Consider the following 22,104-nt stretch of genomic DNA (forward strand, 5'->3'; position numbering starts at 1 on the left):
CTTTAAGCACTTCTCTGTATTGGTTATTCTAGTTATACATTCTTCTAAATTTTTTTCAAAGTTTTCAACTTCTTTGCCTTTGGTTTGAATATCCTCCCGTAGCTCGTAGTAATTTGATCGTCTGAAGCCTTCTTCTCTTAGCTCATCAAAGTCATTCTCCATCCAGCTTTGTTCCGTTGCTGGTGAGGAACTGCGTTCCTTTGTAGGAGGAGAGGCACTCTGGTTTTTAGAGTTTCCAGTTTTTCTGCACTGTTTTTTCCCCATCTTTGTGGTTTTATCTACTTTTGGTCTTTGATGATGGTGATGTACAGATGGGTTTTTGGTGTGGATGTCCTTTCTGTTTGTTAGTTTTCCTTCTAACAGACAGGACCCTCAGCTGCAGGTCTGTTGGAGTACCCGGCTGGCCGTGCGAGGTGTCAGTCTGCCCCTGCTGGGGGGTGCCTCCCAGTTAGGCTTCTCGGGGGGTCAGGGGTCAGGGACCCATTTGAGGAGGCAGCCTGCCCGTTCTCAGATTTCCAGCTGCATGCTGGGAGAAGCACTGCTCTCCTCAAAGCTGTCAGACAGGGACATTTAAGTCTGCAGAGGTTACTGCTGTCTTTTTGTTTGTCTGTGCCCTGCCCCAAGAGGTGGAGCCTACAGAGGCAGGCAGGCCTCCTTGAACTGTGGTGGGCTCCACCCAGTTCGGGCTTCCAGGCTGCTTTGTTTACCTAAGCAAGCCTGGGCAATGGCGGGCGCCCCTCCCCCAGCCTCGCTGCCGACTTGCTGTTTGATCTCAGACTGCTGTGCTAGCAATCAGCGAGACTCCGTGGGCGTAGGACCCTCTCAGCCAGGTGTGGGCTATAGTCTCCTGGTGCACTGTTTCCTAAGCCCGTTGGAAAAGCACAGTATTCGGGTGGGAGTGGCCCGATTTTCCAGGTGCCGTCTGTCACCCCTGGAAAGGGAACTTCCTGACCCCTTGCTTCCCAAGTGAGGCAATGCCTCGCCCCTGCTTCGGCTGGGGCACAGTGTGCTCACCCACTGACCTGCGCCCACTGTCTGGCACTCCCTAGTGAGATGAACATGGTACCTCAGATGGAAATGCAGAAATCACCCTTCTTCTGCATCACTCACGCTGGAAGCTGTAGACCGGAGCTGTTCCTATTCCGCCATCTTGGCTCCTCCCAGAAAATCATGAACTCTTTACATTGGACTACTACTAGGGTGTGTGCTAACTAATCTAAATAAATTAGTGTCACACTGACGTCATTAATTTTCAAGGCCAGTTACAACACAGATACAACATAAATTGTGGTTGCTTTTATCAAAAGACATGATCTCCATCTTTCTATATGTTCTTGACAAAATATGACATTTAACTATACGAAGTGCTAGAATTTTCTGCAAATGTGAAATAAAGTCAATAGTTCTACTTTTTTGCCCAGCATGTATGCTCTAATATTTTGTGAAAGGCAGTATCCATATTTCAGTCTCAAAAATAGGAAATTATTTGCTATTTAATTACCTTAAGAAAATCATATTGCATATATCCAATTATTACATTAGGGATTCTCCCCTCCTATCAAAAGAACTTTATGTAGACTCCTTGTGAATTTTCAAATTTTATTATGTTATATATAAAACAAATGTTCTACTTTTGTATTGATAGTATAACATTTTTATCAATTTAACAATTCTATTTTGGCAATCTTTTAGACTAATTTAGGAATACATATTTTGATAACAACACTTATAGGTTTAAGGTACTTTTAATATTCCAAGTCAGCCTGAAAAGATTATTTTGTTTACTTTGAACTTGCTGAAGTACATACCTAGAGACAAGAAAAACTATATTATGTGTAATATATTGCAATGTACTTTATATTAAATGTCAGGAAATATAATTCATTATTTCCAGAATGGTAGGTTTCATGTTATGCTAAATAAATAATAAAAGGAAGTATAGAAATTTGGAGAAAGGCACGGGAAGAAAAGAATTGACGAAATGATTTTAAAACACATCTAAGAGAATGCACAGGTAGAAATGCCTATATGTACTACAGAAGGAGTGATTGGAGACATGCTTTTTATTATAGTAGGCATATAATAAAGCTACAGTTATTAAAATGCAGTATGGTACTGACATAAGAACTGCAAGATTGTCAGATGGATTAATGAAACGCAACAGATTAAAAAAAATCCTTGTGCCCTATAATAATCATATAGTATATGATATAATAAGCATAACAAAATAATGCCAAAAAAGTCTATGGGGGATTGTGTTATTACAAATGCAATGTATTCAAAAAGATTAATGACTTAAATACATTTAGGAGAATAATATAAAAATTAAAATATCAATCCATATTTAACTGATATTGGTAAGAATGAATTTCAAGAATATACTGCCCAAAGCAATCTACAGATCCAATGCAATCCGTATCAAAATACCAGTGACATTCTTTATAGAAATAGAAAAAAATATGTCCTAAAATTTATATGGAACCACAAAAGACCCCAAATAACCAAAGCAATCCTGAGCAAAAAGAACAAAGCTGGAGGCATCACATTACCTGACTTTGAATTATACTACAAAGCTACAGTAACCAAAACAGCATGATACTGGCACAAAAATGGACATATAGACCAATGAAACAGAAAAGAGAACCCAGAAATAAATCCACCCATTGCAGTTCAATTCATTTGCAACAAAGTTGCCCAGAATATATACCGGGGAAGGGATAGTCTCTTCAATAAATGGTTCTGGGAAAACTGAATATCCACTTGCAGAAAAATGAAACTAGACTGCTGTCTCTTGACATATGTAAAAATCAAATCAAAATCAATTAAAGAGTAACATCTAAGTCCTAAAGCTATAAAACTACTAGAATAAAACATTGGGAAAACACTCCAGGACACTGATCTGGGCAAAGATTTCTTGAATAAGACCTCAGATGCACAGGCAACCAAAGCAAAAATGAACAAATAGGATCACATCAAAAAAAAAGCTTCTGCACAGCAAAAGAAATAATCAACAAAGAAAAGAGACGAACCGCAGAATGGGAGATAATATTTGCAGACCATCCATCTGACAAGGGATTAATACACAGAATATATAAGAAGATCAAACAATTCAATAGGAAAAACAATCAGATTTTAAAATGGGCAAAAGATCTGAATAGATATTTCTCAAAAGAAGATATACAAATGCCCAATAGGAATATGAAAAAATGTTTAACATCACTAATCCTCAAAGAAATATAAATTAAAACTACAATAAGATTCAACCTTACCCCAGTTAAAATGACTTTTATCTGAAAGATAGGAAATAACAAATGTTGATGAGGATGTGGAGAAAGGGGAACCCTCCTACATGGTTGCTTGGAATCTAAATTAGTACAGCCACCACAGAAAACAGTATGGAGGTTCCTAGAAAAACTAAAAATAGAACTACCATATGATCCAGTAATCCCATTACTGGGTATATATCCAAAAGAAAAGAAAATCAGTATGTTGAAGAGATATCTGTACTCTCATGCTGATTGCAGCACTATTCACAATAGCCAAAATATGGAATCAATGTAAGCATTGATCAACAAACGAATGAATAAAGAAAATGTGACACCTACACACTATAGAATATTATTCAGACATAAAAAATAACGAAATCCTGTCATTTGTAATAACATGACAGGAACTAGAACTAGAGGACATTATGTTAAGTTGAATAATCCAGGTGCAGAAAGACAAATATTACATGTTCTTACGTGTGGAACTAAAAACAGTTGAATTAATGGAAATAGAAAGTATAATGATGGTTACCATCTGTTGGGAAGGCTAGTGGAAAGGGGAAATAATGAGTGAATGGAAAATTGGTACAAAAATACAGTAAGATAAAAGGAATAAGATCTAGTGTTCAGTAGCACAATTGGGTAACTATAGTTAACAATAATTTATTATATATTTCAAAATAACTAAAAGAATGGAATTGGAATGTTACTAACACAAAGAGGTGATAAATGCTTGAGGGGATGGATATCCCAATTACCCTAATTGATCATTCCACATATGATTGTATCAAATTTGACATGTACATCATAAATATGTACAAGTATTCTGCATCCATAAATAATTAAAAATAAAAATTTTAAAAACTAATATGAAAAAGAGAAAATATAGTGAAAAAAATTTTTTAAATTATAAGAAAGAATAAAAACAATGGAAGAAGCTCCTACATAAATATTTGAAACAATAAAATCATCAACAACAAAAGTTCCAATACAAATGACATATTAGGTCATATTTGCAAAAATAAGACAAACTTTAATATTCTTAAGACATAAAAAGAATGTTTATTAATAGGAACATCACAAATAATCCAATTAAAAATAGTTTAAAAACATAAATATATAATAAGCATGACAAACCATTCAGTCTCACAAAGGAAGAAAAGTGAAGCATAAATGTGAGGTTTTTTATCCCCATCATATTGTATACAATTTTTTTTACTTTGTCTTTAATATTTTTTCCTGCCAGCAAGGCATGTAAAACAGAGACTCACATATATAATTAGATATAGTAATGTAAATTGGTGAAGCTTCTCTAGAAATCAATCTGAAAATATTTACTAAAAGTCATAAAATGATACACATCTAGAAACCAACCTAAACAAATAATTAAAATGTGATTAAAGATTCATGTGCAAGGATAATGACTACAGAAAAAGGTGGCAAGATAGCAATAATCTAAAAGTTGAAAATACAGCATTGTTAAATAAATTCTCATGTATCTGTATACAGAGGTAGTATATATTTTATTTTATTTTATAAACATCTTATATATCTCTTTTATATTTATCGTATTATAAGTCTTTATAATTATGTTTTTAAAAATATTTAATGGCATGAAAAAATGCTCATAATACAGTTGTAAGTAGAAAGAAACAGAATGCAAAACTACATGACCCTGGTATAGTCACACACACACACACACACACACACACAAACACACACACACACACACCCCGCAAAAAGAGACTACAAGAAAATACCAAAATACTAACAGCTGTTGCCTGGAAGTACTGCATTTATAAACCAAATGTTCACACATTTTACAAGTATATATTCTTAATCACAAATAATGAGTTGACATTTAAAAATTACTGCAAAGTGTAATGATTCTTTTTAAAGGTACAAAGTGATGTTCCAAAACCTCCTTCAACTCATTAAGGTGGTGGAGCTCTGATTCATATATAAAATGATGGCTTTGACATTTTATACCCCCATTGGTGAAATGAATAATACAGTGTCTTCCACCACTAGAACCAGCTTCTAAGCTATCATCTTAGAGTCATCCATTGAAACCCACCTCCCCACAGTTTCTCATAGGTCATCAAATTCAGTCACCCACTCTGGTGCGGTAATACTTCATTATCCTATGCTTGGATTACAGTACATTTCTCTTAATGTTAATTCCTTGCCTTCCATTCTCCAACTCATCCTACTTTCCATTGTCAGATTAATCATCCTAAAATTCCAATTTCATGAAGTCATTTGTCTGCTGAAATCCTCCACTGATTCTCCATTTCCTATTGTCCTATCTTAAACTCTCTCCTTAAGCCTTTCTAAGGGAGCTGAATATCTGTCACTTCTAATCAGATCACTCCAGCCCCTTAGATGTGCTCATTGCCATCTCTGTGCTGTCTTTACCCTATTTCATTCATTACCCTGTTCATTAACTCCAGTATGCACCAATCTATTCTTATATTTATCCCCATAATACACATACTTATATAAACGTATATTAATGACTATTTAATAGTAAGTTTCTCAATTTCCCTCCAAGTGGCTCTTGTGAATAAAAGTCTTTGCCCCAAAAAACCAAAATATTTTGGGAGATCAGGAACTGTATTTTCCCACTAACTGCTGCACACAGCACACTACACAGAAAAGAGTTCATGAACAGTGTGCACAAAGGAGGCAGCTGGTAAAGGGTAAGAAATTCTCATTCTGTAGCTTTGGAGTCTGGTCCCATCTCACCATTTCTTAACTAGCACTTCCCTAGCCAGGTCGTGGGCTGTGCTCATTCCACATATTATTTAATTTGTTGATAAGATTTTATCTCATTGATACTTGTTTCTTTGTCTGAATACCTTTACTACCCCAAAAATAGATAAAGTATGAAAGCACTTTGAACATGTAAGGTTTTCTATATAAGAGTTATTATAATAACCATTATTGGTCTTGAGAGCAGTTTAATCATCATATGATAGAGAAAAAAACAGATATGCTGTCAGAGGACCTGGGCTATCACTGATTCCACCTGGTTGGGAGATCATGAACTGTTCCATCTAATCGTTATGAATTGCCACTTCTTAATCTATAAAATCAAAATAATAACTCCATCTCTCTCATAGCATTTCATTTATTCACCTACAAAAAATCCTACATACTCTCATATTTTGGCCAGCACCTAAATGACAATTAGGACCAAATGATTAAAACAAAATAAACACAGACAGTGAACACAGTTCTACTCACAAGGAGTTCACAGACAGTGAAAGCAATATATATGTAAGCAAAAACATACAATATACTATGATAATTGCTGTAATAGAAGAATTGACTGAGTCCTATGCACTTTAGCCATATGTGTGGAAGTCAAGAAAGATAACACTTGAGCTGCGTCTAAAGAATGTTTTGAGTATTCCAGGCAGAGGGAACAAAGCGTATTTATTTGAGGGCGAGGCCAAAGTGCGGCCCAGCAATCTTTCCATATTGCCACATTCAGAAGCTTTTCTCTTTTCTTCACAGAGGCAGACTTTTATTCGCCCCACATGCCTGACTCCACTACCTCCATATTTTTTTCCTCACAAGTTAACCTTGACTCCTAATTCCTATAAAACTTCAAAGTCAGCACATGAATACTTCCTTAACTTCCTTTTTCCATAACTAATGATAAATCTTCATCTGCTGCCATTTTCCCCCAGCGTGGACATTTCAATACTGTTCCCCAGTTGTGTCCTTGATTCCTTTCCCACTTCCCAACCCTATATCCTTCCCAGAGATGTGACTTCATCCTATATCTCATCTCTTTTCTCTTCAGTAATACCTTCTTCATTAACGACTCCTAGCCATCAGTATATAAACATGCTTGTCTCTTCTATTAACAACCCACCCCCAACCACCCACCCACACAGTTTTCCTCTTCCCCACATCCTCTTACAGATACAGTCCATCTCCTTCCCTGAACAATCTACAGAAATGATGTCTCTTTTTTTTTTTTTTTAAAACTTCTACTCATCCCTCAAACCACTCTGGTCTGATTTCTGCCCTCACAGCCCTATTGAAACTGGCCTTGTCCGGTTCATCAAAAAACCCCCTTGTTGTTACATATCTTCAGTTTTCATAATACTACACACTTTCTTTGTTCTCCTCCTTTCCCCTTGATAGCATTCTTTAAAGTACTGTTTATGTCCACTTCTCTTCTCAGGGTACACCCTCTCCATTCATGGTTTTAATGATCATTTACTTGCTAACTCCCAAATCTCAGCCTCATTTCCTTTCTAAACTTCAGACACACTGTATTATTCTTGTCCTGCTCAGGACTCTGACCTTTATTGAGCTCATTAGAATCATTTAAAAGTTTCTTTAAGCAGGAGACTGATTGAATCATGTTTGCATTTTAGAACTACTACTCATAAAGATGTAGACAATACATTAAATGAATAAGAAACTGGAGTCAAAGGGACTAAGAGATCTATAAGGCAAGCAAGAGAATGTGGTAGAGAATGGAATGCTGTATTAGGTATCCTTACCTTGAACGGAGGACTAGAGTCACTTGGTCTTGCAGAAAAGTCAAAGGAGATTATGAGATCAACCCCTCTCTGAGGTCTCAGTATCAAGGGATACGGCAGGTTAAATGTGAGCCCACTGTCCACTACATGAATCTTTTTACTTTTGACATCCAGAGGCTCATATATTCGCTCAAATTCATCAGGATCTTAAAAACATAAAAGAAAAACAAGAATGAATTAAATGATCATTCATCAATATTTATCATCTAAAAATGTTGGTTTCAAATTTGAAAGAATTTCATATGATTAGGCCCTCAGGCTTTGGAGACAAATAGAGCTGGGCATGAAACCAACTTTAGCAATTGTAATTATTACCTTTAAGTCTTAGTTTCTTCATCTGTAACATCAGGATAAAAGTAATTATCAAATAAGGTTGCTGTGAGGATTTATAGGGACAATGCACAGAAAGCACTTAGCTCAGGTCCTGGTATTAACTCTAAGCTATGATCACTCTAATAGTATTATCTTACATTACGTAGGTCTTTACAGGTTTCTAAACATTTCCTCATGCATAATCTTGTTTAATTCTTATAACAGACAGGTGAGGAAGAGGACATCTGTAAATGGAGGGTGAAGCCAATGAAGAGTCATCTCAAAGGTGGCACAACTGGGAGGTGGCAGACTCTGTATGGTTCCCAGGCTGCCTCTCTTGAGGGTGAGTGTGCATTCCACCACAAGGTGGGAGTTCAAGGAAATCATCCAGCCAACACACCCAGCAAATATATGTTGGCTACTACCATTCAGATATGATTCCAGATGCTGAACAAGATAGATACATGCTCTGCTCTGATAGAGCTCATATTGCGAGTACACCACCAATAAGTAAATAAATGTATTAAGAGGGCAGTTCATAAAGTGATAAATGCAATGAAGAAAATGATCTAGAACACTATAATAAGGAGTAACTTCAGGTGGATGGTCAGGGGAGATGCCTCTGAGAAGAAAACCTTACACTGAAATAAGAATAATGATATGGAACAGGCCATCTAAAGATTGGGAGGGTGGGATCCAGAAGTTACCAGGGAGAGGGAGTAGCTACAGCAAGGGTCCCAAGGCAGAATCAGGCTGGGTGTGTTTGAGGACAGCAAGGAGCCTGCAGTCTGAGGACAGTATGGGAGGAGAACAGATGAGATGGCAAGGAGTCTGAAGAAAAAGAGGACCTAGAGATCATCAATTTTATGAAAAAATAATACTGATAACACACTACTCTTCACATTTATGTGTGGTGCTCCTAATTCACTTGCCAGGAAAATAAAACATGACCAGAATTGAACTGGTTTGAATTGAACTGGATAAAATGCCATACAGCTGTTGTGCTCTGTTCCCTTGTCCACACTCTTGTTTCCTCCTGCTGTTAGAAGAAGGCTGGCAAAGCCCAAGAGGGAGGCCTATGATAGTAGAATAAAGTGAAGATGGTCACACCAGATACGAATAAGGATCTCTGACTTAATACCTATGTACGTACATACATGCTCAGCACATAGTAGGAACCTAGTGTATGTTAGTTTCCCTTCATATGTTTCTAAGTGAGAATAAGACTATAATTCTCCTACAGTCAGTTTTACTTATTCGATTTTAAAAGCGTGAAATCAAAAAGGAAAGCAAATCTTTAAATTCTTCTTGGTCCAATTAAATCCATAATCCTCATTATAAATAAAGGTTGAAGTAAAAACACCAATGAGACAGTCATAATATTTTATTCAGTGTAAAGTGAAAAAATAAGACTTTGGTATAGTTATTAATACTTTAAAGAAACATTAATATCCTTCTAACATTCTACAGTTAACAAAGTCATCTGTTTCCTAACATCTATTAAAAATTCCCATTTCTAAAATACTGAATAACAAATAAATGTTACAAACGCTTACTAGTGATGCTTATAAATAAAGAAGAATAAATTTTATGGCTGAGGCAATTCATACGGCCCAGAATAGGTGAAGCAAAGAGGAAATTTGTGAATAAGGGTCTTGAATAAAACCAAATGTGCTAAAAATAAAGCTATTTTTAAAGACAACGATAAGGTAATATGGCTAAATAATAAAGGCTGGCTGTGCCCAAGGCTAACTTATAGGGCAATAAGGAGAGAGACGAGAAATAGTTCTTTAAATAATTATCTGTAGATCAATTCTGTTTTCTTAATAAGTATTTACAAACAGTAGTGAGAATGCACTTTGCCATCAGCCAAGATACTAGACTATCACGGAACCTAGAATGTAAAGATGTAAGACTGAACTATATAAACTGTAGAGCACAATTTTAATATTTATTCCTCTGAAATTTTTAGTTTAACAATTACATATGTGAACATCTTAAAGGTAAAAATATTCTTTGGCTTAAATTTATTTTTAAATATTTTACTAAAAAGTTATAATTCATTAGTTGGTTACTCATATTTATCCTAATGATGACTTCATTTATACTGAGTCGATTATGTGTCAGAAATTTCATATATAAGATTTATTATTCTTATATGACTCTTACAAAGGAGACAGCCATTTTAAAGTTAAGGAAACAGTCTTACAAAGGAGGTAGCCATTTTAAAGATAAGGAAACTGAGGCTCACAGAGGTAAAATAAATTGTCTATTTTGAAACAGATAGTGAGAGTCAAGATTCCAAGCCAGGTTCACAAGGTCTAAGCCCTAAGCACGGTGTCACACTATTACTTTAGAAAGTGGCATGACTAAGAGGGCTTGAAATGAATAATATAAAAAATAATAACTACAAAGTGGCCAGGCACAGTGGCTCACGCCTGTTCATCCCAGCACTTTGGGAGTCCAAGGCGGGTGGATCACGAGGTCAGGAGATCGAGACCATCCTGGCTAACATGGTGAAACCCCGTCTCTACTAAAAAATACAAAAATTTAGCTGGGCGTGGTGGCGGGCGCCTGTAGTCCCAGCTACTGTGAGGCTGAGATAGGAGAATGGCGTGAACTCGGGAGACTGAGCTTGCAGAGAGCCGAGACCACGCCGCTGCACTGCAGCCTGGGCGATAGAGCAAGACTCCGTCTCCAAAAAAAAAATAAATAAATAAATAAAAGTAAAATAACTACAAAGTATAGAGTTTATCAGCACATAATCCTATCAATTATTAAAACCACATTAATATGTGTATTTTATAGCAATTGAACCTAACATTTAAAAAACACAATAATGGGAGTATGGAAGTCCCTACTTACTTGGGGGGATATGTTCCAAGACCCCCCAGTGGATGTGTGAAACTGTGCATAGTACAAATCTCTACATATACTATGTTTTTTCTTACACATGCATACCCGTGATAAAGGTTAATCCATAAATTAGGCACAGTAAGAGATTAACAACAGTAAAAATAAAAGAGAACAATTATAACAATATGTCAGCATCACTATTCTTACACTTTGGGGCCATTATTAAGTAGGAAAAAAAAAGGTTACTTGAATACAGACATTGTGATACTGTGACAGTCAATCTGGTTAACTGAGATGGCCACTGAGTCACTAATGGGCAGGTAGCATATGCAGCCTGGACAGAGAGATGATTTGCATCTCAGGAGGAAAGGCATGAGAGTTCATCATGCCACTCAGAATGGCATATGCAATTTAAAACTCTGAATTATTTATTTCTGGAATTTTTATTTTTTTCAAACTGTGGTTGACAGCAGGTGACTGTGGGTAACTAAAACTGAGGAAACTGAAACCTTGAATAAGGGAGGAAGGATTACTGTAATTTTACATGCAATGATTTTCCCTAATCTAATGAAAGTATAATTGTAATTCATAAAATTTTTTTGGCTTCATAAACTCAGTTTTTTAAAAAAAATTTAGCTCAAAGTGTAACCAAAAACAGATAATTTCTCTCATATTCTGTTTTGTTTGCCCCTTATCATCAGTAAACTGGTAGTATCCTTTTATCCTTTCTTAAATCCAAGAGTGAGGGCATTTGAGAGGAAAATCATGTGGACCAATTCCCAGCTTTAGTTTGTAGCTAACCACCATTGTTCCCACCTTCAAGATAAACTGATGGTAAGCAGTGTTCCTTTTATTGTTTTATTTTATTTGTAAAACAATTTTTGTTTTGTAGACAAATAATAATTGTGTATATTTATGGGGTAAAATCTGATGTTTCATTACATGCATACATTGTGGAACAATCAAATCAAGCTAATTAACATATTCATAACATCAAATATTTATCACTTCTTTGTGGTAAGAACATCTAAATTCTCTCTTTCAGCTATTTTGAAATATACATTATTATTAACTGCAGGCACCATGCTGTGCAATAATACCCAGCCCTTATTCCTCCTCTCTCACTGAAACTTTCTACCCTTTGAGCAAGGCCGCCTCTTTCTCCATCTACTGCCTTCTCCCCAAATCCCCCCCAGCTTCTGGTAATCCTCATCCTATTTTCTACTTCTGAGTTAAACTTTTTTAGATTACACATAACAGTGAGATCATGTAGTGTCTGTCTCATTTCACTTAGTATAATATCCACTAAGTTCATCCATGTTGCAAAAAACAAAAAAACCAAGCCAAACCAGTAAGTAGTGTTTCCTAACTGTGTTGCAAAAAGCATAGTTATGCAAGATATAAACTGATGTCTCATATACGAAATAAGAGTGCCATGATTAAATAAGGTCATGTCTTGAGAAAGACAAAATTCAACAACTTAAAGTACTAGCCAATTACATTGCGCATTCCCTATTCTCCTTCCTATGGCTTCCACTAACAACACTTTATATGAAAATGCTAACCAATCCTCCAAATAACTCTATAACATGGGTACCATTGTTATTTTTATTTTATAAGTAAATTGAGGCTTATGCTACCTGACTGCCTAAGATTGCCTGCTAGTAAAGGGTCCAACTGAGATTCAAATATAAGCTAGACTCCTTTTAAAGTACTATCCTCAAGCAGCTTTAAGTAGGACTTAAACTCAGTAGGGTATCTCATTGTATTTGAAGAAGGAGATCGAGTTGTAAATGTTCCCAAATTTATTTGAACTTAAACCCGATTTACTGTATAACATCTACTAAAATGTCATAGAGTATTGGATAAATGCCACTATGGAAGAATATCCTCCTATAATTTAAAACATACAAGGTTTCTAAACTTGTGAATGAATTAATGCGGTTGTGGAAACATAACTCTGTTTTAGAATTATGTAACATTTCCTTCAAGCAGATCAGCTTTGGATATTTGTAATGACCATTTTATAAATACATCACACAGATTCAATGTACAAATATTTGGATGTCTGTGTTTTGAACTCTAGCCTAAATTAACTCATGTCTTTATTTCTTATTTCCAGATGGCGTGTCACAGTAAGTAGGATAAACACAAAAGTAAACAGGAAAGAAGTCATATGACTAATAAAAAGCTCTCCAAAATTTGTTTCTACAGGTACACAACTATTTTGCAGTAAACACGAGGGGAATTTTATCCTATTATAATTTCTTCTGTTTACAAAATGCAGTCTACAAGGTTAAGTAGTAGGCACAAAAATAGCGCACTTTTACTGATTTTAGCTTGAGAGATTGCTTTAATTATAAAACACCCACATTTTAATTTATATAAACAAAATCATCGTAGGTTAAACAAATGTGACATTTTTCCAACCTAATATCTAGATTAGATAAAAATCTTTTTTTTTTTGGCATGGGGGTTGCAAAATTTAAAAAGAAATATGCTTAATTAATGTTTTAAATAAGTTGTGGCTAAAAGTTTTAGTTGGCATTCTTTAAAATAGGAATTTTAAGGAAGACCTTATAAACCAAAATGATCGCAATTTGTGATAAATGTTTTAACTTTTCATTCCAAACATATGATTATTCTAAAAATTGGAAATAACCAGAGGGTGGTAAATCAGATCTATCTTTGTAAGGACTCTTTCTGAAAAAGCACTAGTTCATTCAGTAAATTCAGTCTAAAATGAAATTATTTTTAGCAATGTTGGCCTGTAAAGCACAAAGTTGAATGAATCTGTGAACTGACTGAATTAAATTTTTTAATGAAATCAATACCCCATATACATTTTTCAACTGAATACATAAAAATGAATAAAATGCAATTTAAATGAAATACACACAATGAAATAAAATGTAAAGTTCTTTCCAAACATCATCAATTTAAAATAATTTTAGCTTAGAACATTTTCAGGTATCTCAAAAAAATTGGTTTATATAATGGCATATTTGGGGATGATTGATAGTTTATATTTCCTTATGTTATTTTATGAAAACTGTCTATGACTCTTCTTTCAAAGGGCACTAAATGAAGAAAGGAGTCGACAAGGTGGTGTACAACTATTATTCTCCAAATGTGAACACCCGCAATCAACTCATATTCTTTTTTTTTTTTTTTTGAGATGGAGTCTGGCTCTCTTGCCCAGGCTGGAGTGCAGAACCAAGCACATTATAAGTACTCAGTAAACCTAAGTGAATGAAAGAATGAACAAAAGACAGAAGGAAGATGAAAATTCCTCCTCTCTCACTGAAACTTTCTAAAATAATTTAAAAGGAAGAGGCATACATCCTAAAGTTGCCAAATTTAGCTACAAAAATACAGGATGCCCGGTTTAATTTGAATTTCAGATAATCAACAAATAATTATTTAGTGTACGTCCTAAATGCTGCAAGAATTATATATAAATTATTCATATACATATTTAAAATTCAAATCTAACTGGGTATTCTGTATTTTATCTGCTAACCCCAACACCACCAAATCCACATAAAATATTGCAAAACTAACAGGAAGTTGTTAAAATGTGGAGTGTAGACCTCGTGCTGTGAAAACTACATAAGGAGCTGGTGCAATCCAAGTAATAATGTAAAACAAATAGAATAAAGTATACACAAAGAAAACTTCCATTTTTACATAAGCAAGTGGATGACTAAGAAAACCAAGGGCTAAGGGGAATGGTATGTGGCCAAGGGAAAAGCTTGGAAGCAATGTCAAGAAACCTGTGTCCCAATCTCAGCTCTGTTGAGAAATTTTAGGCAAAGATGACAGAATTATCTTCTTTGATCTTTGCTTTCTATAGAGTAAAATAACTGAAGATTCTCTATATATCGACATGCTCTATGAATTTGTAGTTTTTTTTAAGCTCATCATCATTAATCTATAAAGCATACGTTTCTAGAAGAGATATTTAATTGGTATTGTGATGGCAATAAGCATAGTTATGTGACTAAACAAGAAAAATAATGTTACTGAATGTATGGGTAAGTGTATTTTTATTTTGGATGAATTTAAAAAGAGATATTGACTTTATAACAATTAGAATTTCATTATAGTTAATATAATAGTTAATATGCTATATAACATAGTGAATCCTGTTGGGATTACCGGTATATAATCAGACATAACACAAACATAACACAAAATATAATGAGCTTGCACTAATCTTGTTTAAACAACAGGGGTCATTTTTGCTTCTGCAATACCTTTTAAGGGGTCAAGCAACAAATAGAAACAACAATACCAAAACAACAACAAAATCCAAAGCTATATCCTAAATTTCACAAGTATGTTCTAGGTATGATGCTTAAACAAAAGGCAGTAGAAAAATTTTTTGGAAATATCCCATTTAAGTTTTTACTGCATCTAATCAAAATGTCCCTAGACATAAATCATTGAGGACTGGCATTTGGACATTAAGGAAAAGATGATGGTGTGGTGAAATATAAAAATTTAAGATGACAGAATTATCACCAAAAAATTATTGCGTGTTGATTGGTCACCAAAGCAAGTTTAACTTTAAATCTACAACAGGCATGGAACTGAAGACCAAAGGGAATTATTCTTGAGGATCTGGCTAAGTGACAAACCTGAAAGTGACAAGGTTCTTGCTGGGCAGTTTTAAGAAAGTTACCTAACCTTTCTGAGAACTGGAGAGATAGTTCCAATAGCCTAGTGAACACTACAGGCTGGCTTACTCAAGCCCTGTGTTGCACTAGGGAGTCAGGCTAAGAATGTGTTTGCCAGATTCCCTTGCAGCTCCAGTTCTCCTGAGACCTGGCCTCTGCCAAAGAGAAACAGTCACATAAAATCTGAAAAAAGAAAATGAGACAGAAGCTACATTTCCACTATTTCTACTGCCAAGCACAGTTGCCAACACATTTGTGGGGATGATTCTGAAGTGGTTTTTGAACCATTCCTGAAAGCTCAGCCTAAAGCTTGCTCCCCAAAGGTTTGGAACAATTTTATAAGCACCTAATTCCCTTCTTTAAATCCCTTTCAGAAAATAGGAAATAGTTTCCAAATTTCTGCAGCTGAACTGCGACCAGTACAGAGAAGATCTAATGTCTCCCTCAATATTTTTTTTATTTTTTATTTTTTTGAGACAGAGCTTCACTTTGTTGCCCAGGCTGGAGTGCAGTGGCGCAATATTGGCTCACTGCAATGTCTGCCTCCCAGGTTCAAGCAATTCTTGTGCTTCAGCCTCCTGAGTAGCTGGGATTACTTAGTAGAGACGGGATTTCACCATGTTGCCCAGGCTGCTCTCGAACTCCTGAGCTTGGGTAATCCACCAGTCTTGGCCTCCCAAAGTGCTAGGATTACAGGAGTGAGCCACTGCTCCCCGGCCGTCCTCCTCAATATTTTTAATGAAAATTTTCTATACTGACATGTCTAGGCCATTTCCTATCCAATGTAAATTTTTCTTTAAAAAAAAATCCAGGCCAGGTACAGTGACTCACACCTGCAGTCCCAGCACTTTGGGAGGCCAAGGTAGGAGGATCACTTGAGCCCAGGAGTTTGATACCAGCTTGGGCAACACGGCAAAAACCTGTCTCTACAAAAACTACAAAAATTAGCTGGGTATGGTGGTGTGCACCTGTAGTCCCAGCTACTCAGGAAGCTGAGGCAGGAGGATTGCTGCAGCCCAGGAATTTAAGGATGCGGTGAGCCATGATTGTGCCACTGCACTGCAGCCTGGGCGAATGGGTGAGACCCTGTCTCAAAAATACAAACAAACAAACAACAAAAAAAAAATCCTAGTCATGTGAAGCCCTTCACACATTAAATGCAGGTTGTAATAACTGAGAATAAATGAGTAAGTGTTAATAATAATTAAAATGCTTCTCTCCAGAGAAGGAATAAAGATCTCCTGCATTAGCTCCCACTGATTATATTTTGTACACTTACCTGCTACAGCTGCATCCAGTTCATCATCATCAAAGGAGTCCTGTGTGGCAAAGTCACTCAAAGGAGACAGTGGATAAGATGTATTGAGATTCAAGCCCAGCATGAAGTTGTGTACCTTCCCAGCACGTCCTTCTCTGGTATTGAATAAAGCTGAATCACTCACCAAGGCCATTATCATACGATGAATCCAACTTGCTTGATTATCACTTTGATAGTCACTTCCAGCATCTTCATTTTCAGTGCCTAGGGAAAAATAAAAGGTCACTATACAACTCCAAAATGCATGTTTAAAAAGGGATCTTTGGGCCGGGCACGGTGGCTCACACCTGTAATCCTAGCACTTTGGGAGGCCGAGGCGGGCGGATCATGAGGTCAAGAGATCGAGACCATCCTGGCCAACAAGGTGAAACCCCGTCTCTCCTAAAAATATATAAAAAAAAAAATTAGCTGGGCATGGTGGCGTGCACCTGTAGTCCCAGCTACTCGGGAGGCTGAGGCAGGATAATCGCTTGAACCCGGGAGGCGGAGGTTGCAGTGAGCTGATATCTCATCACTGCACTCCAGCCTGATGACAGAGCAAGATTCTGTCTTAAAAAAAAAAGAGGATCTTCTTTGGATAATTGAATGTTAAAATTAACAATGAAGCTCTATTTGGTTTAACATGTTTATTTGCCTAAATTAATATTGCAGTTAATCATTTTTGTTCTTAAGTTGTTCTTAGTTCACCTTTTACCTATAGTGCGTGTAAAGGGTATATTCTTGACAGTGCCACTTGGTCTGTGCTCAGATTTCCAGGTAAATTTCTTTCATTTTCCCCCTTTCCTTCTTTCCTGAATTGCTTTCTTCCTTTTCTCTGGCTTCAAGTGCACACACTTGCATGCACACATATAACTTACACACAGAAAATCCACTGGTTAATTCTATCCTCTACATTTCTTAAGTTACCTTAAGAAATCTTATCCTGTTTAACAAACATTCAGGATTTCTGCAAAATGAGGAGAGAGAGCTAAAGGATTCAACATATATTTGCTACTCAATAAACACCCTTATGACCTATTGATCTTACGACCTGTCATTTCATCCTTGCTTATAAAGTTTGGGGATTTAAAAGCCTTTAATTTAAACAAACGCCTGAACATTTTAAAATTCAGCAATCATCCCAAAGAAGCAGTTTTAAATGACTTTTTCCTTAAAACCTATGCATACACTATTACTCCTGGGAAACTATATTGTATGGTCATTTATAGCACTGGCTCCAGAATGAGAATCCTTGGGTGCCAACCCTCTCTCCACTATTTTCTAGTTACTTTCCCCGTCTCTTCCTCCATTTTCTCATTGATAAACCTCCTAAAGTTGTGAGAATTAACTGTGTTTGTGCATCTATGTAATGTTCTCAGAAAAATGCCTGGCTCATATTAAATTCTTTTTTTTTTTTTTTTTTTCAGCAGAAACAGTTGTAGCAGCAGCAGCAGAAGCATCATCATCATCATCAATCTTATTTATTCATAATCAAAATCAAAGAATAATTTATGGTACTGTATAACTTCACCTGCCTAAACCCCATTATTTTCTGATTTCTGGGAACCCTGTATATAAATATTCATGCATTTATAAAACTGTGTGTGTACGTGTGTGTGATTGTGTGTGTGTGTGTGTTGAAATAAAGAGAAAAAAAGAGATTCTATAGTCAGCTTCATAATTTCCAATAAATGTAAACTAAACATACATAAAACCGTAATAAATATATATTTTATTATAGTTTAAGTTTTAGGGTACATGTGCACAACGTGCAGGTTTGATACATAGGTATACATGTGTCATGTTGGTTTGCTGCACCCATCAACTCATCATTTACATTAGGTATTTCTCCTAATGCTATCCCTCCCCCAGCCCCCCACACCCTGACAGGCCCCGGTGTGTGATGTTCCCCACCCTGTGTCCAAGTGTTCTATTGTTTAATTCCCACCTACAAGTGAGAATATGTGGTGTTTGGTTTTCTGTCTTTGTGATAGTTTGCTGAGAATGATGGTTTCCAGCTTCATGCATGTCCCTGCAAAGGACATGAACTCATCCTTTTTTATGGCTGTATAGTATTCCATGGTATATATTTGCCACATTGTCTTAATCCAGTCTATCACAATGGACATTTGGGTTGGTTCCAAGTCTTTGCTATTATGAATAGTGCCACAATAAACATACGTGTGCATGTGTCTTTATAGTAGCATGATTTATAATGCTTATCTTCACAGGTATTTGTTTAACTGAGCTGAGTAAATGAAGAGATCTTTCATTCAGTAACCAGTCCAGATGACTATATAGTCACCAAAAACAAATACACTACTTTTTACTCTTACACTTTTCTAATGCCAAACAGGACAAAAAATGTCTTTTACTAGAACAATCCAGGCTTTAAAGTGAACAGTTTCTATCTCTAGTTACACAGGATATAAATGAGATACGCAATTATTTCCAAAGATTTTGGGGCTGTCGCTTCTTACTTTTCTTCTTATTATTCAATAAGCCCTCACTTCCATACCAGGATACCTTTGATAATGGCATCACTTGTGGGACAAACCCAACAGTCAACATATAAATGATACTTATTGCTTATTAATCATAACACTAATAGTACATTTCTATTTGCATCGCCCTTTACAACTTAAAGCCCTTTTGTATGCATTTGCTAATTTAATGATTGCAACGATTCTGTGAGAGAAGGTAAATGGTTCCAGGATAGGTTTGAAGAAACTAAAGCTGAAAATGCCTAAAACTTTGCTCAAAATCATATGACTAAACATGAAAGAGCCTCAAGAGAATAAAAGGACAAGCCACAGATTGAAAGAAATTATTTGCAACAGACATATTTGATTTAAAACATGTAATACAAAACATACAAAGAACACTTTAAGCTCAATAATAAGAAAATAACCGCAATCCAAAAATGGGCCAAAGGCCTGAACTGATACCTCATCAAAAAAAAAAATACAGATGGCAAATAAGCATGTGAGAAGATGCTTCAAGTTAAATGTCATTTGAGAAATGCAAATTAAAACAATAAAAAGATACTACTACATACCTATTAGAATGACCAATATCCAAAGCATAGATAATACCAAATGTTTAAAAGATGTGGAGCAGCAAGAACTTCATTCATGGCTGGTAGGAAATGCAAAATGGTACAGCCACTTTGGAAGACCATTTGGCAGTTTCTTAGAAAACTAAATATACTCTTACCATATGATCCAGCAATTGTGCTCCATGGTATTTACCCAAATAAATTGAAAAATCTGTGTCTACACCAAAACATGAACATAGATTTTTCTAGCAGTTTTATTCATAATGTCCAAAACTTGGAAGCAAAGTTCAAGTTTTCCAAGTTCACCTTCTTCAGCAGGTGAATGAATAACTAAACTGTGGCACAACCAGACAATGCAATATTATTCAGTGCTAAAAAAAATAAGCTATGAAGCCAAGAAAAAACATAGAGGAACTTTAAATGCACGCTACTAAGTGAAAGATCTGAAAAGGCTACATTATTGTATGATTCTGACTATATGACATTCTGGAAAAGGCGAAACTATGGAGAGAGTAAAATGATTAGTGCTTGTTACGGGTTGGGGGAGCAGGGGACAGAGGCAGGAGACAGGATTTTTAGAGCAGTGAAACTAGTGTGTGTGACATGTATAATGATGAATATATGTCATTACATATTTGTCAAAACCCATAGAATATACATCAACAGTGAGTCCTACTGTAAACTATGGACTTTGACTGATAATAATGTCAATTTAAGTTCATCAGTTGTAACAAATGTACCACTCTGGTGTGGAATGTTTATAGTGGGAGAGGCAGGGGTGGTGGAAGGTGGACGGGACATATGGGAACTCTGTACTTTGCGCTTAGTTTTGCTTTGAGCCTAAAACTGCTCTAAAAACTCTATGTGAAAGAGAAAAAATAAATACTAAGAGCCGAAAAGAAAACCTTAACCACATACTAAATATCATGCTGTAAGCAAGGCTGATCCTAAAACCAAAGCAGCCATATTCAACAGTCTTTGAACTTCTCAGCCTTAAGACTCAGCTAGTACTGTAGGGGTTATCAAATGTACTGACCATCTATAGAAATACTTAATAATGGAGAAACCATTATTCTGTCTCCTCAGTAGTCCCTAAATCAATATACAAATAATTCTAAATATGCTAGGCATATGATAGCTGTCCCATTTACAATAGCTAGCTTCCTTCATTAAAAGGAAATTCAAAACAAAAAGGACTTAAACAACTAAAATATATATAAATTCTAAATTTTAAAAATGAAGGAGCCAGGATGAAGACTTGCTTCCTTCCAGGACAGGGTTCTTTTTGGGTTCCTGCGTAATGATCAAAGCTGCTGGTCATTATTTGATTAGGCAGATCATGGGCTACATAACACAGCAGGATAGGGGGGCAAATCAGGGCTGAACCCAGCTTGCACTCATCTAGCCAAGCCTCGTGCCCAGATGAAAGCATTGGCTGCCCAGGGGGAATCCTCTTTTTTAATGTTCGCAAGACACCACACACTAGCCAAGCCATGGCCCTGTGCAGCTACATTCTCCAGAGAAGGCAGCTTTTCTTTAAGTTACACAAACACATCTTCTGAGGAAATAATAGCCCAGCTATGAAAAAAGAATTTTAATTTTAGTAATAATTAAGCAAGGATAAAACAGGCTCTTCCATGCCTAGTGGAATTAATTAAGTTTTGGACCAGAAAGCATTTAATATCTTCTAAAATCTAGATGACCATATTCAAACTGTAATAGGACGGATACATCCTGTTCTTATAAAGCCTTCCCTTTGTTTTGTTTTTTTTGTTGTTGTTGTTTTTGTTTGTTGGCTTTTTTTTTAAACTATTGGGAACATTTTTATAAATGGCTATCTCAAAACACTGTGTCAAAATAATCTATTTTACCACAAAACATTTACAACAAATATGACCTTCATATTTGTTGCAAATCTGATCCTCACCTTATCTCTGCCCCAAGTCCATCACTGACTATCATGATCCACACCAAACTGAAAACTACCTTGTCAAAATGTAAAAGGGCTCATTTATACTATCAAATAATATACGCATCAAGTTCTTGATACTTTTACCCCACTTCATCA

The 22,104-nt window shown here is 35.9% G+C and overlaps 1 protein-coding gene and 1 long non-coding RNA gene across 5 annotated transcripts in view; one reads left to right on the forward strand and one right to left on the reverse strand.

The window, feature by feature from the left end:
- LOC134737713 (uncharacterized) overlaps window positions 1-13,389 on the forward strand; it is an 86,819-nt gene extending 73,430 nt beyond the window's left edge. For both annotated transcript variants that reach the window (XR_010122884.1, XR_010122885.1), the window contains exons 2-3: window positions 8,369-8,486; window positions 13,122-13,389. This is a non-coding gene — a long non-coding RNA (uncharacterized LOC134737713). The remainder of the gene's footprint in view (window positions 1-8,368; window positions 8,487-13,121) is intronic.
- PLA2G4A (phospholipase A2 group IVA) overlaps window positions 1-22,104 on the reverse strand; it is a 166,459-nt gene that overhangs the window by 21,621 nt on the left and 122,734 nt on the right. For all 3 annotated transcript variants that reach the window (XM_054450808.2, XM_054450818.2, XM_054450827.2), the window contains 2 exons: window positions 16,961-17,203; window positions 7,793-7,977 (listed from right to left, as the gene is read on the reverse strand). In XM_054450808.2, coding sequence (XP_054306783.1) covers window positions 7,793-7,977; window positions 16,961-17,203 — 428 coding nt within the window. The remainder of the gene's footprint in view (window positions 1-7,792; window positions 7,978-16,960; window positions 17,204-22,104) is intronic.

The sequence above is a fragment of the Pongo pygmaeus genome, chromosome 1 (genome assembly GCF_028885625.2).
Source record: "Pongo pygmaeus isolate AG05252 chromosome 1, NHGRI_mPonPyg2-v2.0_pri, whole genome shotgun sequence".
NCBI classification, from domain to species: Eukaryota; Metazoa; Chordata; class Mammalia; order Primates; family Hominidae; genus Pongo; species Pongo pygmaeus.